The 27,962-nt window shown below is 48.4% G+C and overlaps 1 protein-coding gene across 2 annotated transcripts in view; it reads left to right on the top strand.

The window, feature by feature from the left end:
- Nucleotides 1–24,047, top strand: part of PSKH1 (protein serine kinase H1) — a 78,090-nt gene extending 54,043 nt beyond the window's left edge. Inside the window, exon 5 of one of the 2 annotated variants that reach the window (XR_012154452.1) lies at nucleotides 15,676–15,752. Coding sequence is in view for 1 of the 2 variants with exons in the window: in XM_073307252.1 (XP_073163353.1) it covers nucleotides 15,676–15,993 (318 nt within the window). In the remaining variant the exon portion in view is untranslated. Of the gene's footprint in view, nucleotides 1–15,675 lie in introns of both variants that reach the window. The other variant, XM_073307252.1, reaches the window with a different exon arrangement.
- The last annotated feature ends 3,915 nt before the right edge of the window (nucleotides 24,048–27,962 follow it).

Genomic DNA, 27,962 nt, shown 5'->3' on the forward strand with positions numbered 1-27,962 from the left:
TCAGTTCCCAGCTGTTAGGTAGGGATAAGAGCCCTGCCCCACCTGCTTGGGGTTTTATGGGGATAACTATACTAAAGGTTGTGAGGGGCTTAGCTCTAACGGGGCCGTATCTGGGAAGGTATTTCCCCATTCAGTTACTGTAAATGTTAAGTCACTGGCTGCTCCCCTTGCTTGTCTTTTTGCTAACTCTCCCCAGCTCTTCAGCAGTCTGTTTCTCAGCAGTCATCAGTTACTATCTAGTCTCTAGGGAATTAAATGTGTATTGCTGTTTCCAGGATTCCCACCCTTGAACCTTGTCTGGGTGTGGAGTTACTTGAGTAGGGAGGTGCTTAAACCTAGAGTCCCCATAGGGGCTAACCACAACCTGCTCACATGTTTTTAAACATTTGTCCACGCTGGGTTCTAAGCAATGGTAAAAAATACATTCTCTGAAATGTGTGTATTAACATGCTTTAACACACCACTCCTTTCCCCAGTGCCCAGCTAGGAGAGTGCTGCGGGAGCGGTGGGGTGGTGGTCTATTGAGTCTGGAGCAGTGGTGTCTGATTCTAGCTGAGATACTCTGTGCTTGTGCAAGGAGGCTCAGCTGACTGTTTTCATTTGAAAAATCTGGGTTATAGGAGTTCATCACACCAGATGGCTGCACATACTTAGAGTGCTGTGGATTATTAAAAGACTGTTGTGTGTCCCTCTTTCATCCTCCCCTTCTCCCTCCTCCCTGCATCATCAAATTACTATTGAATGCTTGGGAATCTGTGTGGCGCAGAGTTTAGCACATTGCATCTTTTCATTTGGAAACATTTTGTTCCAACCTTTTTGAACTGTTCCCCCGTTCTGATCACTCCTTTCATGGCGCCATGGGCTAGGTAATGAACTGGCCTGAAGCACAAGCCTTTTGTCATTGGACCCCTAGCCTCAGGCCTTGTTTGGTTCACCACGGGGTGGGTTGTGTAGTCTCCATTAACCAGCTGGATGTTTGTCTAGATTACAAAACAACTACACGAGTTTAGGAAGCAGACCATTTCTGTGCTAGAGAGGTTGGTTAGGTGGTGGGAGTGCTCCAACCCTAGATTGAGTGGCATTGGCAGAGACGGGAAGGGGCCTGGAATAGTGGGGGGGGGGGGGGGGCGTCTGTGAGTCAGGATAATGATGCATTGTCAGAGCTGAGCAGGAGTCCAGAGGGAAATAGCCGGGGTGCTGTGGGGCAGGGTTGAAGTGCATTGGCAGAGCAGGGTGGCAGGACTGGGGCAGTAGGGGTGCTGTGGGGCAGGGTTGAAGTGCATTGGCAAAGCAGGGTGGCAGGGCTGGGACAGCAAGGGTTCTATAGGGCAGGGTTGAAGTGCACTGGCAGAGCAGGGTGGCAGGACTGGGGCAGTAGGGGTGCTGTGGGGCAGGGTTGAAGTGCATTGGCAAAGCAGGGTGGCAGGGCCGGGACAGCAAGGGTGCTATAGGGCAGGGTTGAAGTGCATTGGCAGAGCAGGGTGGCAGGGACGGAGCAGCAAAAATGAAACTTTGAAAACAATTCAAACGTGAAAAGTTATTTTCTTTCTGCTGTTTCTTTGGTGCAGTGATTTGAGGCCTAATAAAGTGACTTCGGCCCTGGCATGATTTTACAGGGTCCAGGCTCACTAGAGAGTGTGGAGTAGGGAACATTTTTTATTTGTTTATTTTGAAAATCATAGAATCATAGAATATCAGGGTTGGAAGGGACCTCAGGAGGTCATCTAGTCCAACCCCCTGCTCAAAGCAGGACCAATCCCCAATTTTTGCCCCAGATCCCTAAATGGCCCCCTCAAGGATTGAACTCACAACCCTGGGTTTAGCAGGCCAATGCTCAAACCACTGAGCTATCCCTCCCCCCGACATGCATGTCATCTATAGATCAACTGCCAAACATATTTTAATTTTAAAGTTAAAATGCAATTTTCCTTTGAAAAGTAACTGTAAAATGGGCATTCACATCCAGCAGATCTGCGGGCCCCCTCTTGCAAGACGTATGTCTGCTGGATCTGTTCATTTCTGTGCAAAAATATTTACTGCTCTTTATTCATGTTAGTGAGTTAGTGCAGATACGGTGAGCTGGATTGTAGAATGGCTCACGTGCTGATAGAATTGTTAATGTATTGAACTGTTCACATTGACTGTATACCTCTGAAATCCTCTGGAAGATAAAGGAGTGGCAGAAGTGCACCTGAGGGCAGAATATGGACACGAGCCCAGTGTGAGTCTCAGACCCCAGGCTGAATTTGCAGGGCTGTCACTTATTTTTTTTAAAAAAAGGGGTGGGGGGTCCTTGTCTCACTTGTAATTAGAACACATTTGATCTGGACTTTCTGGGTCGTGGATCCTGGTGGGGCCAATATTAGAGTCACTTTTCAGAGCACAAACTGCAGTTTAAAACTTCCCTACTCCCCTTTTTGTGTATTGTATCTTTGGCCTGGATGATGCCAAACTAAATGAAATCACATTTTCTGTGTGGTTATTTCTTTATCCCAAGTGCCAAGTCTCATCCTGAGGCAGCTTAGGATTCAAATAATGAGTGTCCAAACAGGCATTGTAAGGTGCAATTCGTCTGCGTTACTAGTAGTAAAGCCAGGGGAGTATGATGGAGTGCCCCTCACTACTGCGTGAAGAACCATGTCTGTCCCCTTTGCTATTTGAATGGGTACGGGGTAGCTGGAATTGAATGTAAAACATGAGCTTAGTGGCATCCTAAATCTGGGTTAAAAAAAATGAAGGGATGGCACCATGAAGTAATCTAGGCTCCAGATGTGGCGATAGTTAAAAATGTTTTCCAAACCTGGATATAATAGAAATGTTTTAAAAAACTGTCTTGGAAGTTTTCGGTTTGGTTGCTGGATGTAAAGCTTCTCCTGTAATGTTAGGAGCCCACCCACAATAATTTAGTGCTAGACTAGTGGGTGAGAGTGACGTGGACTAGACACTGACCATCTTAGTTTTGCTGCTGAGCTGAGCAAAGTGGTAGAAAATACAGCAACCAATGGCACAAAATGCAGCAGCCAATCTTTATCGCAACATGGTCACCCCAAACACATCACACCAGTGCACTGCTCTCTGCGCTGAATATAAAGTAATGTGCAAGGTCTCTGCCCTGGTATTTAAAGCCCTCCAGGGGATTGACCCTAGCTACTTGTGAGCTCCTCTCCCTCCATGACCAGGGCCTCCCACAGCAGCTCTCTTTGGTATGTTGAATTTTGTGGGAGGAGTCGGGCATTGTGGTGATAAGTGGCAAATGAATACCTACATAAAGTGACCTGTGATTGTGTTAATGCAGATCAAAATTTTATTTTACACCTGTGAAAGTATCTGGCTTCAGTTTGGATTGAAAGAAGGTTGCTGTTGAAGCCAGGGAAAAAATAAACTTGAGCATTTTCTCTTTGAGTGATGTGATCGGCACTAACTGTTGGAAATAAAGGATTGGCTTGAATTTGGGATGGTGCAAGGGCATGGTGAGGTGGAGGGGTATATCCCCCGAACGCGGCCAGGTTTGTAGTGTTCCATGAACTACAGGACACAAGATAATTACAGCTAGGCTTGTGGGAGGAGATGGACTCTGAAGATGCTCTGAATCTGAAAATGAGATACAAATCTATTCTGAACATTTTAAAAGGGATTTAAAATCTCTTTCCTGCTCTTTTGTTTTCACAATGGAAGGATACATTGAATAAAACCCTCCTCAGCCTCTGACTTGGTTTTAAAAAGCCTTTTTGAGTGAATGAAATGTAGACTGACATTCCACAGTGGAAGAGCAGTAAGCCAGGCCAGAGTGTGCATTAGTGTCTATTGAGGAGCTCTCTGGAGATTGAAAACACAAGGTAATGCACCTGAGAAGTGCTGACACTGGCCTGGCTTATTGCTATAATCTAAAACGGGGGAAGCTGGCATGTGTGTGTGCACCTGCAAAAACGTACATGATTTACTGCACACAAGAAACTTGGCCATCTTTTCACAAGAATGGACAAAAGAAGCCACGATGAGCCACGACGACCATGTTTCGTTCATCTATTTCTGTGGCTAGAGCAGAAAAATAGCCACCCTGCAGGCGTTCACTGTTACTATAGAGGCATGATCCTGCCTTTACATTAAGCCTGGATCTGGTTTCTCACTTCTTTGTTTTGTATAAACAATATAGTGTAGCTTCCTAACATTTACGGCATATAAATATTGAAAGAATAAAAATTGTAAATACTGAATTTTCTGTGGATTTTCATCTAAATCTGTTAATTTGAGTTAAAATGCATTTTAAAATGAAATGTTAAGGAGTTTTTCACGATCTGATCCGTTTTCAGATTCTGTTTCCTAACATATGGCTGGTTTGATGCCATTCATGCTTTCTGTATAAGGGCTCTGAAGTGCATGCTAATATAAATAGCAGTGAGTGGAATAGGTGAAATCTGACCTCCCAGCACTGTGCACCATCCCATAGGCTAATGGGTATTTTGATGAGACCCTCTCCCTCTTCCTCCAACTGGGAGTCTGATTCAGCTGAACTATGGTACACTTCGGTATTTTACTTGCCATGTGAAAACGAGGCTGCCTCTCGTCATGGTGGCCACTTCTTGGCTCTTTGTTTCCAGTGGGACTGAAACCACAGTTTTGCCTTCTGCAGTTCGGAAGCTGTGAGAAGATGGCCCATGTGACAGAGCTCAGCTCAGCTGGGGAGAGGTGGCCAAGCTTCCTGGGGTTGAGACGTTCTGAGTTCCAGGGCCAGGGGCTCTCCAGTGTCTGTTAACGCTGTGCAGCTTGGATAGACTCTTCTGCTCTGAGAGCCAGGCCTGGCCTGGCGGGCACAGGTCAGAGATCAGCACTCAACAGGCTCCCCTGCCCTGGAGCACAGGCTCCGTTGTGCTGGAGTTGGGAAGAGTAGAGATGAACTTGCTGGACCCCCTTATATACAGTGAGCCTAATCTGCTATCTCTCCTTCCATAGCACAAACATCCCTGCTCCCTCCATATCCCCACTGAGATGAGTGGAGTAGTTTGCACTTCTCTAAGATCTGCTGTTTCAGGCTGTCTCCAGATTGAGGAAGACAACACTGCATTGATTACATTCAGCCCATGCTTCTAGGGTTTGCAAAGAAGAACCCAAATGGCTAAAAACATAGATACATTTTAATGGAAGATTGGACTCTGAAGCACAGTTCTGTGTCAAGGGGTGGATTCTGTTGTGAATTCCTTGGGTGCAGAATTGCAGAGTACATACACAGGGTCCTGCCATGCTCTGACAGAGGGTGGGCAGCAACCCGCTCTCAGTGAGGAGTTGCACTTGTGTGCTCCCCAAAAATAGGCAGCTCAATTTATAAGAGGAAAGATTAGACCTGTTTCCACCTTAATTCTTGGTCCTGAATCTTCAGCTGATAATAGGTGGCTTGCTCAGTTCCCAAGGATTCTGCTGTTCAGCGGGTGTTATGTGTTTGTATTTTAGGGCTTTGGCTAGCACCCACGTCCTTTACTTGTTGCAGACACTCTAGCTATCCATCTGTAATCCAGTGCTATTCCTTTGTGAGCAGCTCAGACTCCCTGATTAGTGGGGCAGCGTTTCTCACTCTTTGGACTTTCTTCTGAATGGTGTTTCTTTGCACCCTACTAAAACCCTGGAGCTTATTGTGACTGGAGAACGAAGAGCTAGATGCCACACTCTTCTTTGAAGGGGTTCAGGTTGTGTTGGTTTGTGGCTTCTCATGATTACATGTCTTAATGAATGGAATTGCATGAGGGGTGATTTTGCGTTATGGAGCAGTTTCTAACCTTGCTCTGCTTTCCTTGGAAGATGTGCTTTGTGGAGGTGATTCATATGTGAATGGTATAGACACCAGCCAGGCAAAGAGGCTTAATTAGCGCTAGTTACAGCTGGGAGGGCTCTAAAGGAACATCTATGCTACAAAAAAAAACCAAAAAACAAAAAAACAACCCAGCTGCAGCGACTCTCAGAGCCCAGGTCAACTGGCTTGGGCTGGTGGGTCTCGCACGGCAGGGCTAAAAATTGCAGTGTAGACTTTCCTGCTTGGGCTGGAGCCTGAGCTCTGAAACCCAGTGAGGGGGGAGGTCTCGGAGGACAGGTTCCAGCCCAATCAGGAACATCTACACTACACTATTTTGAGCCCAATGGCGCAAGCCCTGCGAGCCCAAGTCCAGGTCTCTACTGCAGGGGAAGTATTGTGCTGAGGTAGACTTTAACTCCTTCCTTTGTCATGCTGTGATTTAGTGATCTATTGTATGGCATTGCCACCTTGATGCATGGTTCAAGACAGCATGGCTGCTGCAAGAGAGCAGCAGAGTCATTTTCTCCCTGCAGAATAGACGGGGACTTTTGGCAGGTACAGGCATTTCCTTCCCACTGACTTTCCGTCTTTCAGCCTTAGCAGCGATAGTTTTCCACTCTGAACCTGGTCTGTATCCTGTGTCTGTCTCATGAGCAAGGCTGGAGGCCATGTGAAATGAGGTCCCTAGCGCCTTGCCCGGGCAGAGGGCAGTGGAATAGCTGCTCACGCTTAGGGAGTTGCTGCTAACAAGCATTGGATTCTGCTGAGGTTCTTTAGCTTTCTTTGCAGAACAGTGTGAAAAGTCCTGCTGTAATTTGGGGACCAAAAGAATAGAGTGAAGCTGAGTGAACGTGTGCAGCAAATCTGTAACTGCAGAAATAATACACTGAACTCAATTTTGGGGGGATGGGGGAGAAGGGTTTGGGTGGTAAGAGTGTTATACCAATAAATTAAAAACCAGCAGGATCTTATTAAAGAGGAAAAGGCAAAATACCACATTTATTGTGAATACAGAAAGAATCATAGTAAGCAGTTAGTTATAGCTATAACATTCCATTCAATCTCATATTTATTCGCACATTCATTCATACACACACACACACACAGGTTCTGTAAGGTTGTTATCATAGTTACCAGCCTTAGAGTTGCTCATGCCAAGCCACTGGCCAGGTGGCCTGGACATGAGGAGGGAGCAGGGCCTTGGCAGATGCTCTTCTGATGCTCCTAGAAGTTGGTTTGCAGAATCAGACCCCAAAGTTCTCACTTTCTAGAGTCCATTTTTATAGGAGTTTCTTCTTACGCCAGTCTATGGGAATTGCTTCATCATGCTGTTGCTGAATCAATCAGCAGATAGCACATTCCTGACGGCTCCGTGCTGCTAGATGTTATCTTGTTCTTTGGTTTTCCCATTCTTGAGGCTGTTGGGTGGATTCCAGTCTGCCGTCCGGGGGTCCCCTGGTTATTTCCACTTGACGCCTTCTTCAGCCGCCGGACACTGGATTCTTAGGCTGGCACCTCCCTGATCATTCAGTTATTATCCACACCAAGCATCCATCCGCATACATCCTCTATCTCTATTTTAATCACAATTGTTAATACAACAAAAGGGCGGGGAGTCTCTGGGTGCTGTTTCTGTTGTTACAGGGTATTGCTTTGAGTCTCTCTCTGTGTGAATTGCTTTGAGAACAGACTCTGTCTTAGAATGTACTAACGCAATTAGCAGCTTGCAAGTTTCACACATAGAGGGAGAGAAACAGTACCAAAAACCAAGAGACCCCTTAATTAGTAATACCCTGGAATTTGAGCTATGGGGAATCAAACTCATTTGTGATTTTAATACAGAACTTCTTTAATATGATCCAACAAGAGTAGTGTGAAGACTTCTTTGATTTTGGCTGAATTTCGTGTTCACAGAAATGAAGGATTAATAGCAATGTTCAGAGACTGGCAGAATGGTGATGAGATTGTGTTATGCAAGTTTTCCCCACAGTTCTGCCATGGCACCTCAGTCCTGACCTGCAAGACTCCAGGGTCTCCCTTGACCAGATACTGATACCGTGCCAGCTGGTGTGGTACTTTTATGAAATGAACAAACTTAATGAACAAACTTCTCCAGGGACTAGGGCCTGCGAAAATACTAAACTCATCTCACTTGTGGCCTCGGCAGTATATATTCTTATTTCTTTTTAAAGAAAGGAGTTTAATTAAATAAAATCAAAGATATGTACAGTACAGCAAGTAAAACCTCCTGTAGCATAAACAGATCAATAAACTGATTTGTGTTTGCTGACCAGAAGAGATTTCTAATTACGAGTGCTCCATACTCCCTGTTAGTGATGGAAGTAGAATAATTGGAAGGATAAGAAATCCAATTCGCTTTTGTTTGGAGTTTGTTTTTGTTCAGTTTAATTTAACTGGCTTGGTGAAACAGGCTCTTCTGTTGCGGATGAGCTTGGCTACTTTTGAGTCCCGGTTCCTTATTCAAAGAGTGAGGTTGTTTACAGATTTCGTCAGTGAAATGGTACATGTTCAGATACGTCCTCTTCTAAAGTGACATGAAATGACCCATTTTATGTTTGTCCCTGTTTTTTGAATATGTTCTCCTGAGACACATCCCTAGTTCGCCCATTCTGCATTGGGCAAATGCCTCTTAATTTGAATATGTCATTGGGGTTTGAACCTGTCTGAATGACAGAACATCTCTTTGGTCACCCCAGGTGACATGTCCATGTGACTGTTAACAGTCCTGCATGAGAAATAACAACTCAGTGCATGACCTGAAGCTTTATGTCTATGCAAACGGCTGCTACATGTCAGCCCCCAGCCTTATTTGCCCAAATACATCTTGAATATATGTTTGAATTTTACCTATGTGACAAACAGGTGTTGGGCAGGAGGCTTATCTTTAAAGCCTCCCAGCAGGAGGGAGGGAGGATGGCTGTGTTTCTATAATTTCCAGGACTCTTGACTTAGGGAACAGAGCACATCTGTCTGCCAGGTGACCAGGGATGTGTCTTCAGATGTCAGGAGACAGCTTGAATATGGCAGGCAACCTGTGAGCTCCAGGTGCCTGTGTGCTTAACTCTGGGCTTGGGGGCTTGCTTCTTCTCTGCTGTACATTCTTTTTATGGGCTTCTGTTATCTACTTTCCATCAGAGTTTGTGAAAGTGATAAAAATGCCAGGGGAAGATACAAGGCGAGCACTGAGGGGTAAGAGGAATTAGCTAATGTCTGTCCACATGAATCCCAATGCGTGGGACAAGAAAGTTTTCAATCAGGAAGCCTTGCTGAGGCCACCTTGTGAAAATACATTGGGATTTAGAAAATAGTTAGCTAACCTTTGCCATGGGCATGGAAGGAGCATCAAAACAAAACTGGACTGATGTTTTCTTGAACAAACAACTTGTATGCACAAGAAGCCAGAGTCCCTCCAGTCTTATTTCAGAGTAGCAGCTGTGTTAGTCTGTATCTGCAAAAAGAAAAGGAGGACTTGTGGCACCTTAGAGACTAAAATTTATTTGAGCATAAGCTTTCGTGAGCTACAGCTCACTTCATCGGATGCATTCAGTGGAATACATTTGTTAGTCTCTAAGGTGTCACAAGTCCTGCTCTTCTTCCTCCAGTCTTATGTGAAGTGTAACAACTAATGATTGATTTCCCTCACTTTATAGATTTAAGTCTGGTACGGTTGTTGAAGATCTAGCACAATGGATTTATTTGCAATGACCTATAGTGGCTTTCTTAAAAGATGGGAGCAATATTTTCAGAGGCTATAAACTTTGTTGGTTGTAAGCCTACATTTAAGAGAGAGGAAGAAGATCCTGTTATTGTCAGTGATATCTGCAACAGGCAGCGTTGACTAAGGTCAAAAGACTTTATGTGAATTTGAACAAATTCCCCAGGAGAAACAAACAAAACAGGTCATATGATTCCCCGACTTTTGGTCTCCGGTCACCAGAGGGAAAAGAGCTGTCCCAAGATATATGATAAGGAATCACAATTGCTAGTGACGTTGAAATAGGTAATGATGATAGAGATAACGAGGGATTTTTTTTTTTTTAAACCAACCAACTCTCCCTTCCCCCAACATTGCAGGGAAATGGTACGACCACAAGATGGGTATATTTTCATCTCCATGTCCATTAACATTTGATATTAAGTTGAGTCAGACATATCTGACCCTAGCACCAGCACAACGTTGTTTGCAATGCGGGACCTATTTTCGACAAAAAAGCGCATGGTATGTTTGTCTCTGAGTACAACTCTTACGGCAAAAGGTTCTAGGAAAAAATGCTCCATCTTGGAATAGGAAAGGAAAGCATATAAATGTACTGGATGCATTTGGTCATCCATAAGAATTCAAGAGAGAACAAATCGGGGTTACCATGTGAAAATAACTGTCCCAATGAAGGACTCAAAGTCACTTGCATGAGGACCTGCATTTTTCAGTTGCTCCAAAATTTTCACCTTGTGAGCTTCTATATCAAGAGGCAAATGCGAGGTGTCTTCCCATTTCAGTGTGGATTCAGTTTTGTGAGTGATAGGTAAATCTTTAAATGTAAAATGAATCGACCATTTCTATGATTATCTCTTGGTATTTTGAGTCCAACTGATGTAAGGAAATTTCTCTTATCATGAAGACCATATTCTTTGGCTCACAATATAAATGGTCTTTATAGCAGTCATTCAATACCCAGGGATGCTAGAACTAGGAGTGCTGGCTTGAAGTGGTTTCCATCGTACACAGGGTTTACAGTTTTGTTAATGGCTTTTAGCACCCCCACTATACAAATTGTTCCACTGCCACTGGTCAAGATGGTTTCTTGAATGACCGTAGTTCGTTTGTTTGGGGGTTTTTTTAAATATAATGCTTTCCAGCCATTGATCATCAGCAACCACAGCTTCAACCTCTTGTTTCAGAGATTTTGTCAGTTGGATTGATGATTTCCCAAAACTTGAGCTTGGATTCTACACAGAACTATTGTGTCTGACAAAAGGATTTCTGGATATGGGTTTTTCCCCCATCTCTGAATTAGGTACCGGATACTCATCAGAAGATTCTTTGTGATAAACCAGCATTAACAAGGTTACCATTTTAACTTTGCTGGAATCTCACCAGGGACCTACATTTAGAAATGACACAAGCTTAAAAATTCTCCCCTTTTGCAAGGGAGACTGGAAGGAAGGAATCTTCCCAGGCTATCCGTCAAGAAAATCTTAATTGGATCTATGGAATCAGTGGCGGCAGCATCTAAATAATCAGCCATCTGTTAATCTGGTCTTAGACGACTCTGATATTACATACACTTTCACAACAGTTCAGGAATCAGAGAATTTTCTCCTTTATATATTTGCCCCATTTTTAAGTAACCCTAGCTGTATTTTTAACCTCTTCATACAGAATTTGTGCCTTCCTGATCCGGAGCTGCTCTGGGAACTAGAGAGTTTCCTGGGAGCCTAAGTTACAGCTCATAGTGCCCAGCGGGCTGCAGAACTGCCTGGAATCTTTGCAGGCTGGAGCCCCCTACGCCAGGCTTGGGAGGGGTCCTTGCAAGGCAGCCATATGGCTGTCTCCATCATGCCTGTGCTGAGTTTGCACTGGTTTAACTGGGTTGGCTTTTAAACTGATTGTAGGTGAACTAGTGCAACTTCTGTGTGTGGACAGGGCCTTAATTTCCCATCGGTAAAATGGGGCTAAGAACCCTTCCTCTCTCCCACCCTTGTCTGTCTTGTCTAGCTAGATTGCAAGCTGATGGGGCCTCTTCTGTGTGCTTGTACAGTGCCTAGAGGTCCTTAAGTTGAGGACCAAATGGAACAAGAACAGTAAATAGCTTTATTTAACAGTTTTGCTCCTGGACAAACCCCCAGAATGTCATGGTTTATGGACTATGACGTGGATATTACTTTGTGCATTCCCCAGCTAATGCTAAAACTAAGCCTTCCTCGTTGTCTGCTGCAGGCGGGAGCTACGGCTGCTCCGGGCGCAGGTGGAGGCAGTCCCTGGTCCGTGTCAGGTGAGGTTGAAAAGCAGGGTTGGAGGGGGAGCGCCTGTTGCAGAATGAAGTTTTGTCTCCTCTTCTGGTGGCAGGAGCCAGAGTTGGTGGCTTCAGATGAGCAAACGAAGACCAAATCAGGGATGAGGCCTGAGGTGCAATTGGCTTTACATCCATTAAATTCATAGACTTTAAGGCCAGAAGGGACCCTTGTGATCATCTAGTCTGACCTCCTGCACATTGCAGGCCATAGAACCTCACCGTCCGACTCCCGTAATAGACCCCTAACCACTGGCTGCGTTATTGACTTCCTCACACCATGATTTACAGACTTCAAGTTACAGAGAATCCACCATTTACATTAGTTCAAACCGGCAAGTGACCCGTGCCCCATGCTGCAGAGGAAGGCCTAAAACCCCTAAGGTCTCTGCCAATCTGACCTGGGTGAAAATTCCTTCCTGACCCCAAATATGGTGATCAATTGTATCCTGAGCATGTAGGTGAAACCCTCCAGCCAGACACTAGGGAAAGAATTCTGCATAATAACTCAGAGACCTCGCTGTCTCTGACCATTGGAGATGCTTGCTAAAAACAGCTCCTGATGGGCCATATGACATTCTAGGCACCCTCCCCAATCTCACACAAGAAGTTTGACAGAGCAGGGAATTGAATCTTCCAGGCTAGCTCCCTGCGGTATCATCCTTTGCCCTCTGGTGATTTCTTCTGGCCTTAACCTCTCTATAAATCTCTGTTAGTTTCTCTGATTAGCTAATACTTAGGTTAGCCATAATCTGAAGGCTTCACATCTCTCATGCGAGGGAGAGAGGATTGCTTTTGGCAGAGATAGATAGCAGGCCTATGGAGTTTCAGGACATTTAAAAAACTTTTTCTGGCCATGTTGCACAAGAAAGAGCATTCTGTTGGACTGTGAACGGTATGTGGACTCCACAGTTTAAAATAGCTGGGTGGTTCTTTCCTGCACAAGGAAAGAGAGAGAAGCAGAGGACAGATATATAGGTCTTTACACTTTACATTTACTTTTATTGTTTAATATACGTATTGACACCAAATAGTTGCATGTCTGTGCATTGGCCTAGTTGTGATGACTGTATCCAGATCCTTGTCTAGCTCATTTCATTACTCATATGCTAGGGATCTGGCCAGGTGTTTCTTGAATGCTGCTGGGTATTTATTCATCACATAGAGTGTTTACAATACTACAGTGATGAAAGTGACAAAAAGCCATGGGGTGCGAAGAGAGACAGACAGACACACACACACGATTTCATAGCTCTGCCATCGCATTGATGGAATCCGCAGATCTCAGTTTTATCCCATATCATTCGGCAGCTACACTGCCTCCTCCACCTTATTTCTGCTATGACTTCTGCTCAGATTTTTTCCTACCTCCTCCACCATCTGTCCCCTTAACCTTCTAGCACACAAGGAATTTTCAAAATTGTCTGTTTTGTGCTACCATATTTTGTCACGCACAAAAAAATACACAGGGTAAAGCACTACAAACAAGAGTAGCTGCATGTGTTTGTGCTGCTGTAAACTTGCATGGCAGCACTTTCATGTGTTCCTGGGAAGGGAGGGGTATTGAATTATTTACTGGGTTATACACTTTTTCTTTCAAATTGCAATGTTTTGTGGATTTTTTTTCCCCCCTAAGTTACAAAAATTAGTTACAAAAATTCCTCATATTTACAACATCAGCTGTTGACTTGAGAACACAGTCTTTGGAATGTGTATGTGATTTGTCGGCTAATTGGAGTTAACCAGTGACCTATTTTGTCATTTAGACATAGTCAACCCAGGTCATGTATTCAGATCACAGACGGCCTGGAGCCTTGTCTGTCTTATGCATGCAGGGGAGTAAGACTAGGTCTCAGCTGAAGACCTGCCTTGTCTTAGGTTTGAGTCTGATGTGGAGCACAGCTCCTGGTCACGAGCGATGCTCCTGGTGAGGCAGGGAGCTGGAGAGGGATTGTGACTCTTGGCGAGGGCGTGTCCAAGTCACAACCCTTCTGGAACAGGGCAGGCTAATGCTCCTGGTGAGGCAGGGAACTGGAGAGGGATTGTGACTCTTGGCGAGGGCGTGTCCAAGTCGCAACCCTTCTGGAGCAGGGCAGGCTAATTGCTCTTTTTTTTTTTTTTTTCTCTTTTTTTCAGGGCTGTGCCTAAAGGTGCAGTCTTGCCACCAGTATGCATTTGTGATTGGGTGCTGGCACGTAGCAGCCCTTGGCACAGCAATAAAGCTTTGGGTGGGGAGTTGAGTCATTTCCCTGCTGGAGCTGTCCAGCATCTGAATAAACAAGGCACTCTGAGTGACCCGAAAGGTGTTGTCATTCACACACATTCAAACCAGAGTAATTTATTCAAAGTAACAGGGATTTGTGTGACGGGGATTGGGGTGCCTTGGGTGAGATCAGAAAAGTTTATTCTTAAAAACATGAACAAATATTTTTAATTTTGTAATTGTCATGTTAGACGGTGACATCTGAAAATCTAGAGTAAGACAAGGGCAATAAGTAATACATCATTGGTTCATAAGAAATTGGGAGTAACCTGCCTCAGCCTTACATTGCACGGGGGGGGCCTGTGTGTATGTTTGCGTGTGAGAGCGAGCGTGCAAACATAGGCAGTATTAATACCCCCTCAGTTTTGATTTACGTCAGTCTATCCTGAGATTTCTTAGGTACGCGACTGATGAGAAGAGCAGAGTGAGTTATGGGAACATGCGTTGACAGACAATCGCATGTGGTACCTTTTTATGTTCACGGACGCATGTTTTGGGCCTGTGGCCAATACTGGTTTAATCAGCAAACACAATCTGTTTGTGTGGCAACTAAAAGAATTTCATGTGGAAGCACAGTGGTGTATAAAGGGTAGGCCATGTCATCAGGGAACAGAAACAATTGTGCATGCTTTAGTCACAGGGTTTGAATGGTGAATTCCACATTTCTAATACTCAAGCAGATACTTGCCGTGGGTTATTCATTAACAGCTCATAGGCTGAAATTTGGTCAAATAAATTATTTATTCCCAGAACTGAAAAATGAACACATATCTAGAAATCACACACTGCCAGTGGGCAGGAAAAAGGCTAAATTCACAGGAGCCTTTGTTCACAACAAACCATTCAGCTGACCCTGCTGACGAACATTTAATTAGTGGGCTCTGTCAAGTAGGGAAGATGAATTTCAGGGGAGCAGGGACTCTGACTATGCAGAATGGTGGGAGGCTTTTCTGAGATTCTGTTGAAGTGTGACGCATCAGAGCAAATGGCTGTCATGGCAGGGGGGTGGGATCAGCAGGGTCAGGGGTGTTTGAAATGTACTCTTGTCAGTTTTAAAGAAATTGTGCCCCCCCAAAACAACATACTGAGAGGATTGTAGCCCCGGCCCAGAGCACTAGCATGGAATGTAAAGCCAAAGGGTCGCATCCTCCGCCATAGCTCCACTCGGGCCATACCAATTCCCACCAGCTGAGAACCAGGCCCAAATATGTGTGGTGTTGGTAAGGGCCAGTGGCCTGCAGAGCAGGGGAACAGAGTTCAGGATCTGGCAGGTGCTGTCAGTCTTTGGGGCTCAGAGTCCAGAAGAGGAGGAGGAATGGTGATCTGCAGTGGACCCCGGTAGCCCGTTCGGCAGTGTCATTTGGTGGGGGCTGACGGAAGCCTCTGACGCTCTGTGTCCTGACACTGCACTAGTTATAACTTTGGGACTTGAGGATGGATGAGTGAGGGGAAGTGCCCTGGGGATGCCTACAAGTGAAATAAATCAGTGCTCGGCACTCAGGGGCATGGCTGGCCCTCCTTGGGCGGGGAGGGGTGGTGCTTGTCTAACAAAGTCATGGGGAATATTGTGTTCTCATAATTTCCTTTTAATTTTTCAGCCCTGGCCCAGCGTGTCCAATCTGGCCAAGGACTTCATTGATCGCCTGCTCACAGTGGATCCCAGTGACAGGATGACAGCTCTTCAAGCCTTAAAGCACCCCTGGGTAGTCAGCATGGCGGCCTCCTCATCCATGAAGAACCTGCATCGCTCCATCTCTCAGAACCTCCTCAAGAGGGCGTCCTCTCGCTGCCAAAGCACCAAATCGGCCCAGTCCACCCGCTCCAGCCGCTCCACCAAATCCAATAAGTCGCGGCGGGTACGGGAACGGGAGCTGCGGGAGCTCAACCTGCGCTACCAGCAGCAATATAATGGCTGAGAACTCAACAGGAAACCGCCAGCTGTCTTCCCAGGAGCACTTCCTCTGGTGTAGGTGTGCAACGTTCCCACTCGGCGGGGAGCACCCAGGCTCCTCCTGCAGGAGTGAGCCTACATGTGCACGAAGCTCGTGGGACATGGAACCTTTGCACCCCAGCCCCCCACAACGGGCACTCCTCACTTGGGTGGGCTGCGTCTCGGAGCCTGGTGCAGGAAGTGGAGCAGTGAAAGCCTTCCTTGTGCTCATTCAGGTCCAGAGTGAAGGTCAAAGTTCAGGGCCTCAAGTAGTCAGCAGATTAGGGAGCCACAAAGAGAAAAGCTCCCTCCCCAGCCCAGGAGTTTGGCTGCCTTTAGTTATTTATTGATTCCAGAATGTTAAGTCCCTATACATGCTTGGACAGTATTTATATTGGACTCCATGATGCCTTTCCATTGATGCTGGTGGGAGTCACACGCACAGCTAGGGTTGGAATTGCTGTGACTCAGTGAGGAGCATGAAGCAGAGAGGTTTCCCCCAAAGGCCCCGGTGACTGTTACAGCGTCACAGGTTACTCATGCTGGTTAAGGATTGATTGCGATATCGGCGCCCTGGAGTGCAGATCGTCTGCAGTCACAGTTCCCCTTTGCCCTGACTGCAGGTTCCTAACTGTGGGGAGCAGAGAGGATGAGAATCCTGCAGGAGCAAGACACGTCGCAGGACACTTCTTAAAAACGTCTTTTGTAAAGCAAACCCCGTGGCTAGCCCTGGCCCCCACCCCTGCACTAGAACTCAAGATCTCCTCTGTCTCGGGAAGCGTAAGGCTTGTGAGCCAGCTGAGGCAGGCACAAAGGGAGGGTGCGGAGGTGTCTGGAGAGGCCACTTTGGACATATTTTGAGGCAAAAAGCACGAGGACAAATGGAAGCAGAGGTTGGTGCTGGCAGGGGCCCCTCTGATCTGGGCGTCCTCAGAGGCAAGCTGGCGTTCCTTCTTGCTGCTGGGTTTAAGGTTTTGGATTCTCACCCTCGTGTTGCACCATGGACCCGACAGACGGATGGTTCCAACTGTGCCCCGTTACCAGGCCAAAACTGTGACTGCCCCAGCCATTACCCACTGCCTCCCATTCGGCCACGCACACTGATTCTGCCAGCGCCTGGCCTGCTTGGCACCCCAGGCCTGCCTTTGGGATAGCTTCAGGGCAGGCTATGGTGTGCACAAGAGAGTGGGATGGGGGCAGTCATGTCACCACGGAAACACCTTGTTAACACTGGGATGGGAGCCTTTCCTACCAGATACTCAACCTGGAGCATCAGCCCTGGTTACACGTGCCAGGCCTCAGGAAGCACTGCTCCAGACGCTCCCTTCTCCGTCAGGGGTCACTCGGCTCCTTATTTTCCTCTTTGGACTTAAGGCAGAGTCATCTCTGCCATGACCTTGTGCAGGGTGTGTCATTCCCTATGGTAGGAGGTGCTAAAACCCTGATCTCCAGAGTCCCAGACCACTGCCTTACCCACAAGCCTTTCCAAAGTCTTTCTCCTCCCTTGTGTAGGATAAATGAAGCTGCAGAAAAGGCCAGATTGCCACGTGCTGAGTTCTGGTCTAATCCAATGCGTTCCCTCCCCGTCTCAGTTCCTGACTGGGACAGAACCTGCGGGAACATCTGTCTCACCCAGGAGAGTCTTCCCTCCAGGCTGGCAGCCATTACTCTTCAGAACGCTGCAGCCATAGAGCCCATTTCCTTGGCAATTGAGTTATCATGGGATACATCATCCAGAAAGGTCCCGTGTGACGTCACTTGTGGCAGATGTAGGGCCTAATATGGGAAACAAAATTCCTTTATAGAGGTCGTATCAGCTCTGGACAAAGCCAGTTCTTGGTGACTCAGCGTGAGGCTCACAAGGTCTGTCTTGCTTTCAGGTGTGTGTGTGTGTGACACTGCATGATGGCGTGACCTAGGCCTTGCATCTGTGATGCAGGCTGCGATCCTGATACCAACTGGCCTCTCATTGGTTTGATTAGTGTCTCTCTAAAGAGAGACAGGCTGATTCCACACTCCTTCTGGCCTTCTTGCAAGCAGAGCTCCAGTTCTCACCGATGCAACCTGGTCTCTTCCATGGGAAACCTCTGAGTACACTTGGGCACACACAACAGGAGCAGTGCAGATCATCGTGTTGGCCTTTCACCTCTTGGTTTCAGTTGGGTGGTTCGCCCCCTCTTAGTTCTAACACACTTACGACCAGACAGTAGCCATATGTAAGCAAAGAGGGGACAGTGGAGGTTTCCTGGAGGGAGGGGGAATCCAAGCTCCTCTTGGAACCTCCCACCTCAGCAGAGGCTAGTGGCAGGAATCCCACTAGCTGAGCGCAGGTTACAAAAGTACTTGGGCTGGGCTGTCTTTGGAAATGTGCTGCAGTCACAGATAATTCTGCTAATGAGGCCAGTTCGTCCGCTGTGCACATGCCCTCCACCAGCTGCGCTGGAATTCTGCCGTGCATGCTCTCTGGACTCCCTGCCTTCGTCTGTTTCACGCCAGCATCTCGACTCTCTCCACCTGACCTGAGACTCGGGAGTGTCTCCCTTTGGAAATGCCTCATTTGTGGATTTCACAGGTTAAACACTGCCCCCATTCTCCCACAATCTGCCTGCATGCATTTTATCTGTCTCCCTTTTTTCCCTCTTAACTAGGGTTCTGGAGTTTTGGCCTAGTGTGAGTTTGGGACACTTGCTCCAGTATTGAATAATCTCAGAAATAACGCAGTGATTGTGTATCTGTGCCCTGGGTGAGGTCTGCATCTCACTTGTCTGGGAGCTCTCTGGGACACACTGTACCCAGAGAGAAATCTCCTGCTCAGTAAGTGAAAATGTCCCTCTCCCTGCATTTGACAGTGAAATATGACTGAAGTTAGGGTGACACCTAGTGGCAAATTGCAGTATATCATCTTGCAGAGAGAGATCTCTTTGCGTTTTGTTTTCTTATAGTTACGAGTGAGGCATCTCTGTGTTTGGTATGCAGGGGACTTGGTGAGGTTGTAGGGGGCGTGCTCTCAATCAGATCAGACAGAGCTGTCAGAGCCATTGAATAATTCTTGTCTTTAATATGAATGCACCTCCCTTTTTATTCCTTTGGCGAAACTGCCCAGATTGTAATGCCCAGTTTTCCGTCCCCTGACCGGACGTCGTCCATAGCAGAGCAGCATATTGGACTGGTGAGGCAGGGGAACGATTCTTGGCCATGTGTGCTTGAACCGTTGGCACAGAAATTGTGATACACTAGCGTCTGAATTCCAGTTAGGAGTATTTCTGTCTGCCACTGGGCTCTCCTCAGATGTCTGAGCAGAATCGTTACAGTTATGCTACTTGACATCTCTGATAGCTGCCCCAGCCTTTCCCTCTATCCGTGTATGGCCCAGTGTTTGCTGTCATAGGGTGCTAGGTTTGTGGAGTCACACAAATAGTGAAGGTAGCTGGCTGGTTATTTGAGGGGCTAATGGAGGGGTAGAAGGGCAGCGAGCTCCTTGACTCCCTCTTTCCACCTGTACCAGGAGAACATTAGCTTGTGAATGTTTCATTTGCATTTTGTACCTGAAAAGGTTTTTCTGCCCAACCATGCTCTCTTCCCTGTGGGTAGAAGTGGCTGGATTATTCGTACACATGGACAATCGGATGAATTTGTCCCTTCTGTTACCAAATCATTGATTTTTACAATTGTGCTCTTTGTGACTGCTCAGCAAACTGCTCATGGGAACGAATTTTAGCCAGCAGGTTGTTTGAAAACTTCACTTTGGCTGCTTTGCTATTCATTATCCTTGGTGTGTGATTGGTCACCTAAGTCACATGACATTGTTTGCTCCTCCTGTAAGCAGGAGAGTAGTGCCTAGGGAATGACAAGTTACCTTCTCCTCATGTGGTTATGGGTATAGGTCTGAAGAGCAGCCACTTGCCACATACGAGTGCAAATAAATGTTCACGTGGACAAAGGCAGGAAGCTGGCTGAATAGGACAGATGTTCAGTCTTCCATTGCCTACTAATGAACACACCAGCATTCAACTGGTTCTGCCTTGTTGCAGAAATCTCATGGGATGTGAGGAGAAAGTAGAGAGTAAATGGGCTGAGACTGGAAGCAATCACTTGGTGACCTAGTATATTGTCCTCCTGGGACCAGCTCTCAAATTGCTGCTTTCCACCCTATTCCCAGGGAAATGCTCCTTTAAGGAGTGAAGGGAAATACTTGTGTCTGTCTATTGGAACTTAGCAATACTGTGTGAAATGGTCTCTTCACTCTGACGAGGAGTTTCAGCTTGCTTGCTCTTTCGCAGGAGGTGGATCTGGCTTCGCAGAATGCTGTCCATTGGATCCTGCATATTTTGGAGCATTAGTGGAAATAACAAAGGGCTTCCAAGGAGAACAGTAGGTGGGCTGCAAACGGAGGATGCTACTTTGGATCCAACTTATGAATGTATTGGAGATGGACTTTCCGAAAGCCTTTGACAAGGTCCCTCACCAAAGGTTCTTAAGCAAACTATGCAGTCATGGCGTAAGAGGGAAGGTCCTCTCATGGTTAAAAAATGGGAAACAAAAGTGTTGGAATAAATAGTCAGTTTTCACACTAGAGAGAGGTAAAGAGCTGTGTCCCCCAGGGATCTGTAGTGGGACCCTCGCTGTTCAACACATTCACAAATGATATGGGAAAGGGGGTGAATAGGGAGGAGGTAAAATTTGCAGATGATGCAAAATTACTCGAAGAATTACTTGTGAAGGCCAAAATTATAACAGGGTTAAAAAATGGCTATTAGCCAAAATGGTCATGGACGCAGCCTTGATTAGTCTACTCCTGATCCCTCCCAATGCAACGCCAGACGGCTAAATGCCAAGCTGATGGGGAAGAGGTCAGTGCTGCTTCATGAAGTATTCCAAAATAATGGTGATATCTTACATAATATTCAGATTGTAGTACAACCCAGTAGCCCCTGTCAGGTTCAGGGCCCCATTGTATTTGGAGCTATGCAAACACAGATGAAGGCATGGCCTCTGCTCCCACGAGCTTTACAGGTTTAAGAAGTAGGTGAGATCAGCTAGGGAGTGCTGACGTGCTGCTTTGGGTGGTGACTTGGAAACCAGCTGCAATGAAGTTCCTGCAACAGGTTTGGGAATAATCAGCCTGCAGACATTCTAACCCCTTTGGGCTGGGTGGTCTAGTTCTTCTAATGTCTTCTCTGGTAACTTTCCATTGCTTCTTCCTTCCTCCTCCTCCATCCTGCTCCTTGTCCCACATTCTGGACTCTGCCATGTGGACATATTTGGTTGAAATGCTGATGCCTGACATACTGTATTAGGGCTGTGGGGAGACTGAGGCTGGGCACACGGACATGCTCTTCTCTAGTGACCCAGCACTTACAGTAAAAAATGAGAATTTTTAATGTCCTCATGTGGCCCCCAAAATGATTGTGGCTGATCTGGGCAGGACAGCGGGCTCTGTCTCTCTCTGAGGCCTTCGTCAGAACCTAGGCTAACAGTGTGCACCCAATGGGGCACTTGGGCATAAAAACCATGGAGCCATGTTGGATTTATTGTTTCTGCGGCTCTGGGCTCACTAAAGAGACCCCACATCACCTACTGATTATTGAAAAGGGCTTCAAGTCCCCAAGCGCGGCTCCTTCCTTCTGGAGTGGCAGCTTGGTGGAGCCAGCTCTTTGGCTAGTCCCATTAAAGCTGCCCTGTTGACTGCAGTATTTTGCCGTAGATGCAAAGATACAGCTATAGGGGCAGATTGTCCCCTGTGGCCTGCTCATGCCAGGGGAGGAGAGGTGGACAGAGCTCTGCTCTGCCATGAAGGGGGAGCAGCTGGCATGGGAAGATGCTATGTCACCTCTGCCAGTTTCATGCTAGCAGAGGGTACGCTGCACAAGAGGAATTGCCTGCTGCCAGCCTCTGACCAAAGTACAGTCATTATGTGATGTCTGAGCAGCACAGTAACAGACCTGGAGGATCTGGTCCAACATCTTGAAGAACCAGCCAAGCCCATTCAGGGGAGTACATGGACTCTCCTAGGGGCATGCTGCCCTCATTAATGTTTACAGTAGGATGGGAAGGGCCAGGATCAGTAACAATTCTTATATTGCTACCAAAGTGCCCACCCAGAACAGGAGCATCCCTGTCTCTGGGGTCACAGCTCAGGCCCATAGATCATCTCTCCTCACTACCTGCCTTCTCTTTATCCAGGACCTGTCTGGTAGGAAGGAGATCGTTTCGTGTCAGAATATAATCCCTCTTGTCCCTTATGCAAACCAACCACCCAACCCAGTCTGCATGGTGTGTGGGTAATGCAGCCCTGCCGAGGCCATGTCACATCTTACATGACGTCCTCCTGCAAACTCTGACTTTTGATTTATAGCTCACATTCATCTGATTTGCAGTAATATTAAAAATCCTTAATAGTGTGTGACTAGAAGAGATGGGAGCCAACAGTGGCTTCCTAGAGAATCAAACACTTGGAAAGCATTGCAGAAAGCTGCTCCTTACTGCACACTGAAAGGGCTGTTGCATGTGCCTAGTGGGCATCTGTGTGTGTGTGTCACACATGCCCTTGCAGTTTCCAAATCTCCTGTATCTCTTGAAAAACTATCACTAAGTGCCTGTGCTGTTTGATGCCTCATACCAGGCTTTGTGTGGACTATGTTGATGCTCTCCCTATCACGAGGCTTCTGCTGCTTTGTTCAGACTATTCATCTCCACCCCCAGAAAGCCTAGATAACTGTGCAGCCCTTTAACGCTACAGGGGCATGTGCCTGTGCGTCAGACGTGTGTATTACTGAGCAGGGGCATTGCCAAAGACGTGCAATAGGAAGGGTGTTCTCTGGTGGTGCTGCATGCCCAGAGCACAGCTTTGTCCCTTGCCGCTCTGACCATTCCCTTGGTGAACAGTGCCTGGAAGGAGAGGCCACTGCCTGCCTGACGATATTCCCTTCTCCATCTGCATTTCCCTCTGTCCTCCTATGCACAATATACTGTAGATTCTCTCCTCGGTACCAGACGAGCTGCTGGCTGCTGCTCTGAGAACTTTGCACTGTGGTTGCTTTTCGACTGTGGAAGAAATCTGGGCCAAATGTAGGTACCTGGTAGGCAGAGCACCTGCCATGAGCACACATGAAGATGCTGTGATCCTTTCTGTTACCTTTCATGACACAAAGATGCCTCTTGGAAGCCCTCAGGACAGGAGGTCTTGACGTGCTGGCTCCAGTTTTGTTGCCAGGTCGTCCCTGGCCGTGTAGGAGCTGCTGAAGGTATTCGCATCATGTCCCACTTTATCTCCTCTCAAAAGGATGCGCTGTTTGTCTTGAGAAATATCCGGTTCTGTGATTTGCCTTTGATTCCTTTTGTACACTAAGGAGTCTCTTGTAGAGTGAGATCTGATCCATGGTACTTACCCTGTAATGTTAAAATGAGTGTATAGAATTATTTATTTTGTGTATCCAGTCTGTTAAATGTGTAAATGTATCCGGTGTATCCAGTAAACCTTTTGTCTCGTTCCCTGGCTGGGGCCTGCTCTCTGACGGACACCCAAAGGAGGGGGCTTTTATGGGGTTACAGTTGCTGAATGTATCTGGGGCTGAGTGATGCCTACTTGCGCTCCACTCCTCTCCCAAACACACCAGGTGCGGTAGTGAGTCGGGGACCCTTTACGAGGAGATCTTGCTTCTTCCCTTAAGGAAACGTTGCATTGTCCCCATTAAAATAATAGTGGTTGCCATTTCTGCAGGCTGTCTTCAGCCAAGGATCTGCAAGCACTTGGCAGCGGAGGGAAGGCCTACGGAGGTGAGATCTTCAAAGGTCTCAAAGGGAGTTAAGCACGCATCTCTCACTGAAACCCACTGGGAGTTGGGTCTCCTTCAACGTGCTCTTCATGCTGTCTGGGCAGGACCTAAGATTGTGTGTTTGTGGAAATGCACAGCAGATCTTTGGGTGCTCACCATTATTGCCAATAGATAACCTGCTGTCCGCGAGCAGCCCTAGCCAGTAGCACAAAGTCTTGGCTTAATCTTCTGCCCTTCCCGTGGGGCACTCTCCCCCGCCAGCCGGAGCTGCCTAGGAGAGGGCTTTCTGCAATAGATGTAGCTCCCCTTCTTGCTTTGATCCTATTGCTCCTGTGTCACCCTGACTGACAAGGAGGCCGAAGGGCAGACACCCTGAGTTGGTAGCAGCAGACACCCTGAGTTGGTAGCAGGTTCACCTCTGCCCTGAGCTCTTTGTCTCTCCTCATCTGTCATTTTGCCAGCCCCCGCTCAGGGCGGCTGCTCTTCGGCAAGCTCCCTCCATTGTCGCTCCTCTGGTAAAGGGGGCCCAGGTGTGAACCCCCATTCCAGGTGGAGCTGCAGCACAGCCCTAGCCCTGGACCGGTGCAACTGCCTACGCAGCCCTCCACCACACAGGCCTTTGCAAACCCCTGCCTCCAGTGCTCTCCATTAGTACCTGTGTGTCGGCCATTGCTGCTTGCTGGGATTGCCTCAGAGCCGTTAGCTGCCTTTCCCAGGGATGTCTCATAGGATCAGTTCCTGCCCCTAGGTCCTGCTGGATAGCTCTCTCGCCTGATTCTCCACACTCCGAAGATGCTAAAGGAACCAGTCCAAAGCTTGCTCCCTGCGGTGGCCCCCAACGCTTCCCTGCTGTTTTTTGCAGACAGGCACTTGGCTGCCTTGTCTGGTCCATGACAAGCTGGAAGCTTATGGGTTTTGCAATGAAGATGTTGTGAGATAGCTGCAGCCCTTTGTTCATCTCCCAGGCTGGCCCCGATCCTGTACTCCCACCCCTCTCACTCGATAGCTCTGCTAAACACAAGTAGACATCTTGCTCTGGCCTGATGTTTCCATTTCCAGCAGGGAGCCCAATGTGTAGCTACTAGCCTGCAGGGCAAGGATCTTCCCAAGCTCCTCTGCTCTGCTCTCTTGTTGCCCAGCGGGGAAGTCCTGGCACCCCCGCCCCAAGCGGGGACACCCTGCCCTGCCCCACCCCAGGATGCTGGGAGCTGGGTCCTGGCTCTGGTATAAATAAATGCACCGATGCCAGTGGTAAGAGACTCTAATGAGCAGACTCTGTACATCCTCTAGGGCTAACCCAGGCAAAGCAGCTGGGGACTCCTCACTTATGCTTAAAAACCCTTGCCCCTCAGCATTCAAGCAGAATAGGAATAGTAAATTCTCCTTTTTTATTGTCTTCCCCCCAGCATGAAGACACATCCCTTCTTCCAGGCTGTGGGGGAAGCAGTCAGCAAAGTCTTTTGTGCACAATGGCTTGTCTGATGGCTATAGACCTTGTGTTGGGGGGGAGGTGACACCTCTTGTGGTGAATGAGTGTTCACATCTGGGCTTCTCCCCTGACTGTGGGCCATTCACGGGCTTAGGAAACATTTTTATAGTTATGGAGCAAACTTTTCAACCTTACCTGATAACACGGGCTACAGATAGGATAAGTAGGATTAATACATGCAGCATCCTACTAGCATTTCATAAAGACTACCCACGTGGTTATAACTGTCTGTTCTAACTTCACACAGTTGAGCTAGATGGGGTTCCAGCTGTGAATTTGTCAGTGGTCAGTGAGGCCTCAGACCAAGTGAGCTGGCACTTGGTCTGCCAGTGTCACGTGGTACTAAGCCAGATGCCTTGGAGGAAACCAAGTATACAGTATCAGCACAGTTCCTTTTATCAACCAGCCCTGCAATCTTGTCAAGCAATGATCACAGATTTGTTGGACAGACCTATCTTCTGGGGACCCAGGCCAGCTGGCTGCCATATCAACAAAGAGCCAGAGGCTGAAAGTCGGGTCCTGAATTAGCCGATTCATTAGTTTACCTGGGACTGACATCAGGCTGACCCGTCTGTAGTGCCCTGAGTCATCTCTATTAAATGTGGGAACTATGTTAGCAGGCTGTTGGTCCTCTGGCATGTCCCCCAGCTGGCTCAGTGGTTCCTTCAAGCCTCTTGGATGTGAGTTTTCTGGGCCTGGTGGTTTGAAAATGGTTACGTTTAGCAAATGCTGCTTGGGGTGTGTGTGTGTAGGGGTGGGTAAATGCCCTGGCCTGGGGGGTGTCGAGGGGGCAGTGCTGTGTAAATACCTGGCCCAGGTGTGTGTGTGTGGTGGGGGGGGGAGCTGCTGTGTAAATACCCTGGCCTGGGTGTGTGTATGGGGAGAGTAGGGGGTGCTGTGTAAATGCCCTGGTGTGGTGGGGGGCAGGGAGTGGTGTGTAAATGCCCTGCCCTGGGGTGTGTGACCAGGGTTTCCCTAGGGGCTGGCTGTGGTCCCACTGAGCCGGCTGCAGGGGCAGGTGCTTAGGGACGGGCCCCAGTTCTGGTTTTGTTCAGGGCAGAGACCTGTGATTTGGTGCCAGTGACACCAGGTTGGGCTCTGCTGGTGACTGTCACATGCCTGGTGCTCAGAGAACTGGGGGGCTGCAAGCAGCCAGTGCTGCCTCCCCTGCAGGTGGGTATCGTTGTAAGTGGGGAGCTGGGTAAGGGGTGTCATGGGGGGGGAGAAGTGGGCACCCATTTCCCTCCCCCTCCTGCGTGGGAACAGGGTCCCCGGGCAGCCCTAGGGGCAGGATGGGAGAGGACTGTTGCCCCTTTGTGCTTCCACCTAGTCCTGACCTCTCCCCCTAGTCTGCCCAGCCTCCACTTGGCTCAATCCTCCCCACCCCCTCACGTCCTGCCTAATTCCTCTGAGTCCCCCCCCTGACCTGCACGCACTCCCACAAGCCCCCCAAACACCCACAGCCCTGTAGGCTCAGAGCATCCACCCCAGGCTCAGAGCATTCTCCTGTGGTGCCCAGCAGCCCCCTGCCAGGTGGGACTGGAGAAGCCCATGGACTGCAGGAACCAGGGGCCCATGGAGAACCAGCCTCCTGGGGCTGTAAGGCAGCCCCTTGGTGGCAACAAGTGGCACTGCACCAGGGGCACAGCGGAGCTGACAGAGGGGCAGGGCTGGGGGCTCTATTTGCCCATACTGAGCCGATGTCCCTGTGGCTGGCTGTCTGTACGTGGCAGCCTAGTGGGATCCCGAACTCCTGTTTTATCTCGCCCTTTCCCTCTTTCTCCAGCAGGTCCATATGGGCTGAGCTGCCTGGAGCTGGGCTGGGCTCTGCCTGGGACTCTACCCGGCACAGTGACCTTCCTGCCCTGGGCCCCCCACTTGCACCCGCTGTGAGCAGAGGGGTGAGGGTGGCTCACAAGCCAGGCAGTAGCTCAGCAGAGCTGCGGCAAGGGCGGCTGGTACCGGAAAGGAGCCTAGAGGCTTGGGGTTCAGAGGTGGGGCCAGAAGGTCTGTGTAGACAGGCTGCCCCAAGGGCGTGGGGATGGAGTTTAAGCCTCAGAGCATGGCCCAGGGCCCATGTCCTTCAGCCAGCTCTGCCCATGCACCCCCACTTTGGTGCTCTGCTGCACCCGGCTGGGCCTGCAGATGAACACCTGCCAAAGCGACTGCCCCACACTGAGCCCCCATCCCATCCTGGGCAGTGGGCAAAGCAGCCTTTCCAGGGAGCATGGTCACTTGGACAGAGGGCCCCGGCCTGCACAGACCATTCCTCTTCTCTCCTAGGGCAAACCCCATCTGCCGGAGCTTCCCGGGCGTGGCAGTATGGGGGCCGAACAGGCCAGCAGGACATAGGAAGTGGCTCTGCAGGCTCGTAGGGGATTAACTCTAGCTTGAGCAGGGCCCATTGGGCTGGCCCCTAGCATGCAGGGGGGGCATCTGTATGGCACAGCCAATTGACAGACCCCCCCCCCCCGGGAAGGGCATGTGGGCAATGCGCTGGGACTGTCAGAGAGGGCAGAGGATCTGGTCCCACCTGAGACACCCCCCCCAGCTGGTTCCATTGCCCCAGGCTCCTCACACACCTGGTCCCTCCCTGCACAGCGTGGGGCTGGGCATGGGGAGCCAGGACACTCCTGGTGCTGCAGGGGCTGAGCACAGAGGAGCTGGACAAAACACCGGCTGCACAGAACA

The sequence above is a fragment of the Lepidochelys kempii genome, chromosome 12 (assembly GCF_965140265.1).
Source record: "Lepidochelys kempii isolate rLepKem1 chromosome 12, rLepKem1.hap2, whole genome shotgun sequence".
NCBI lineage: Eukaryota > Metazoa > Chordata > Testudines > Cheloniidae > Lepidochelys > Lepidochelys kempii.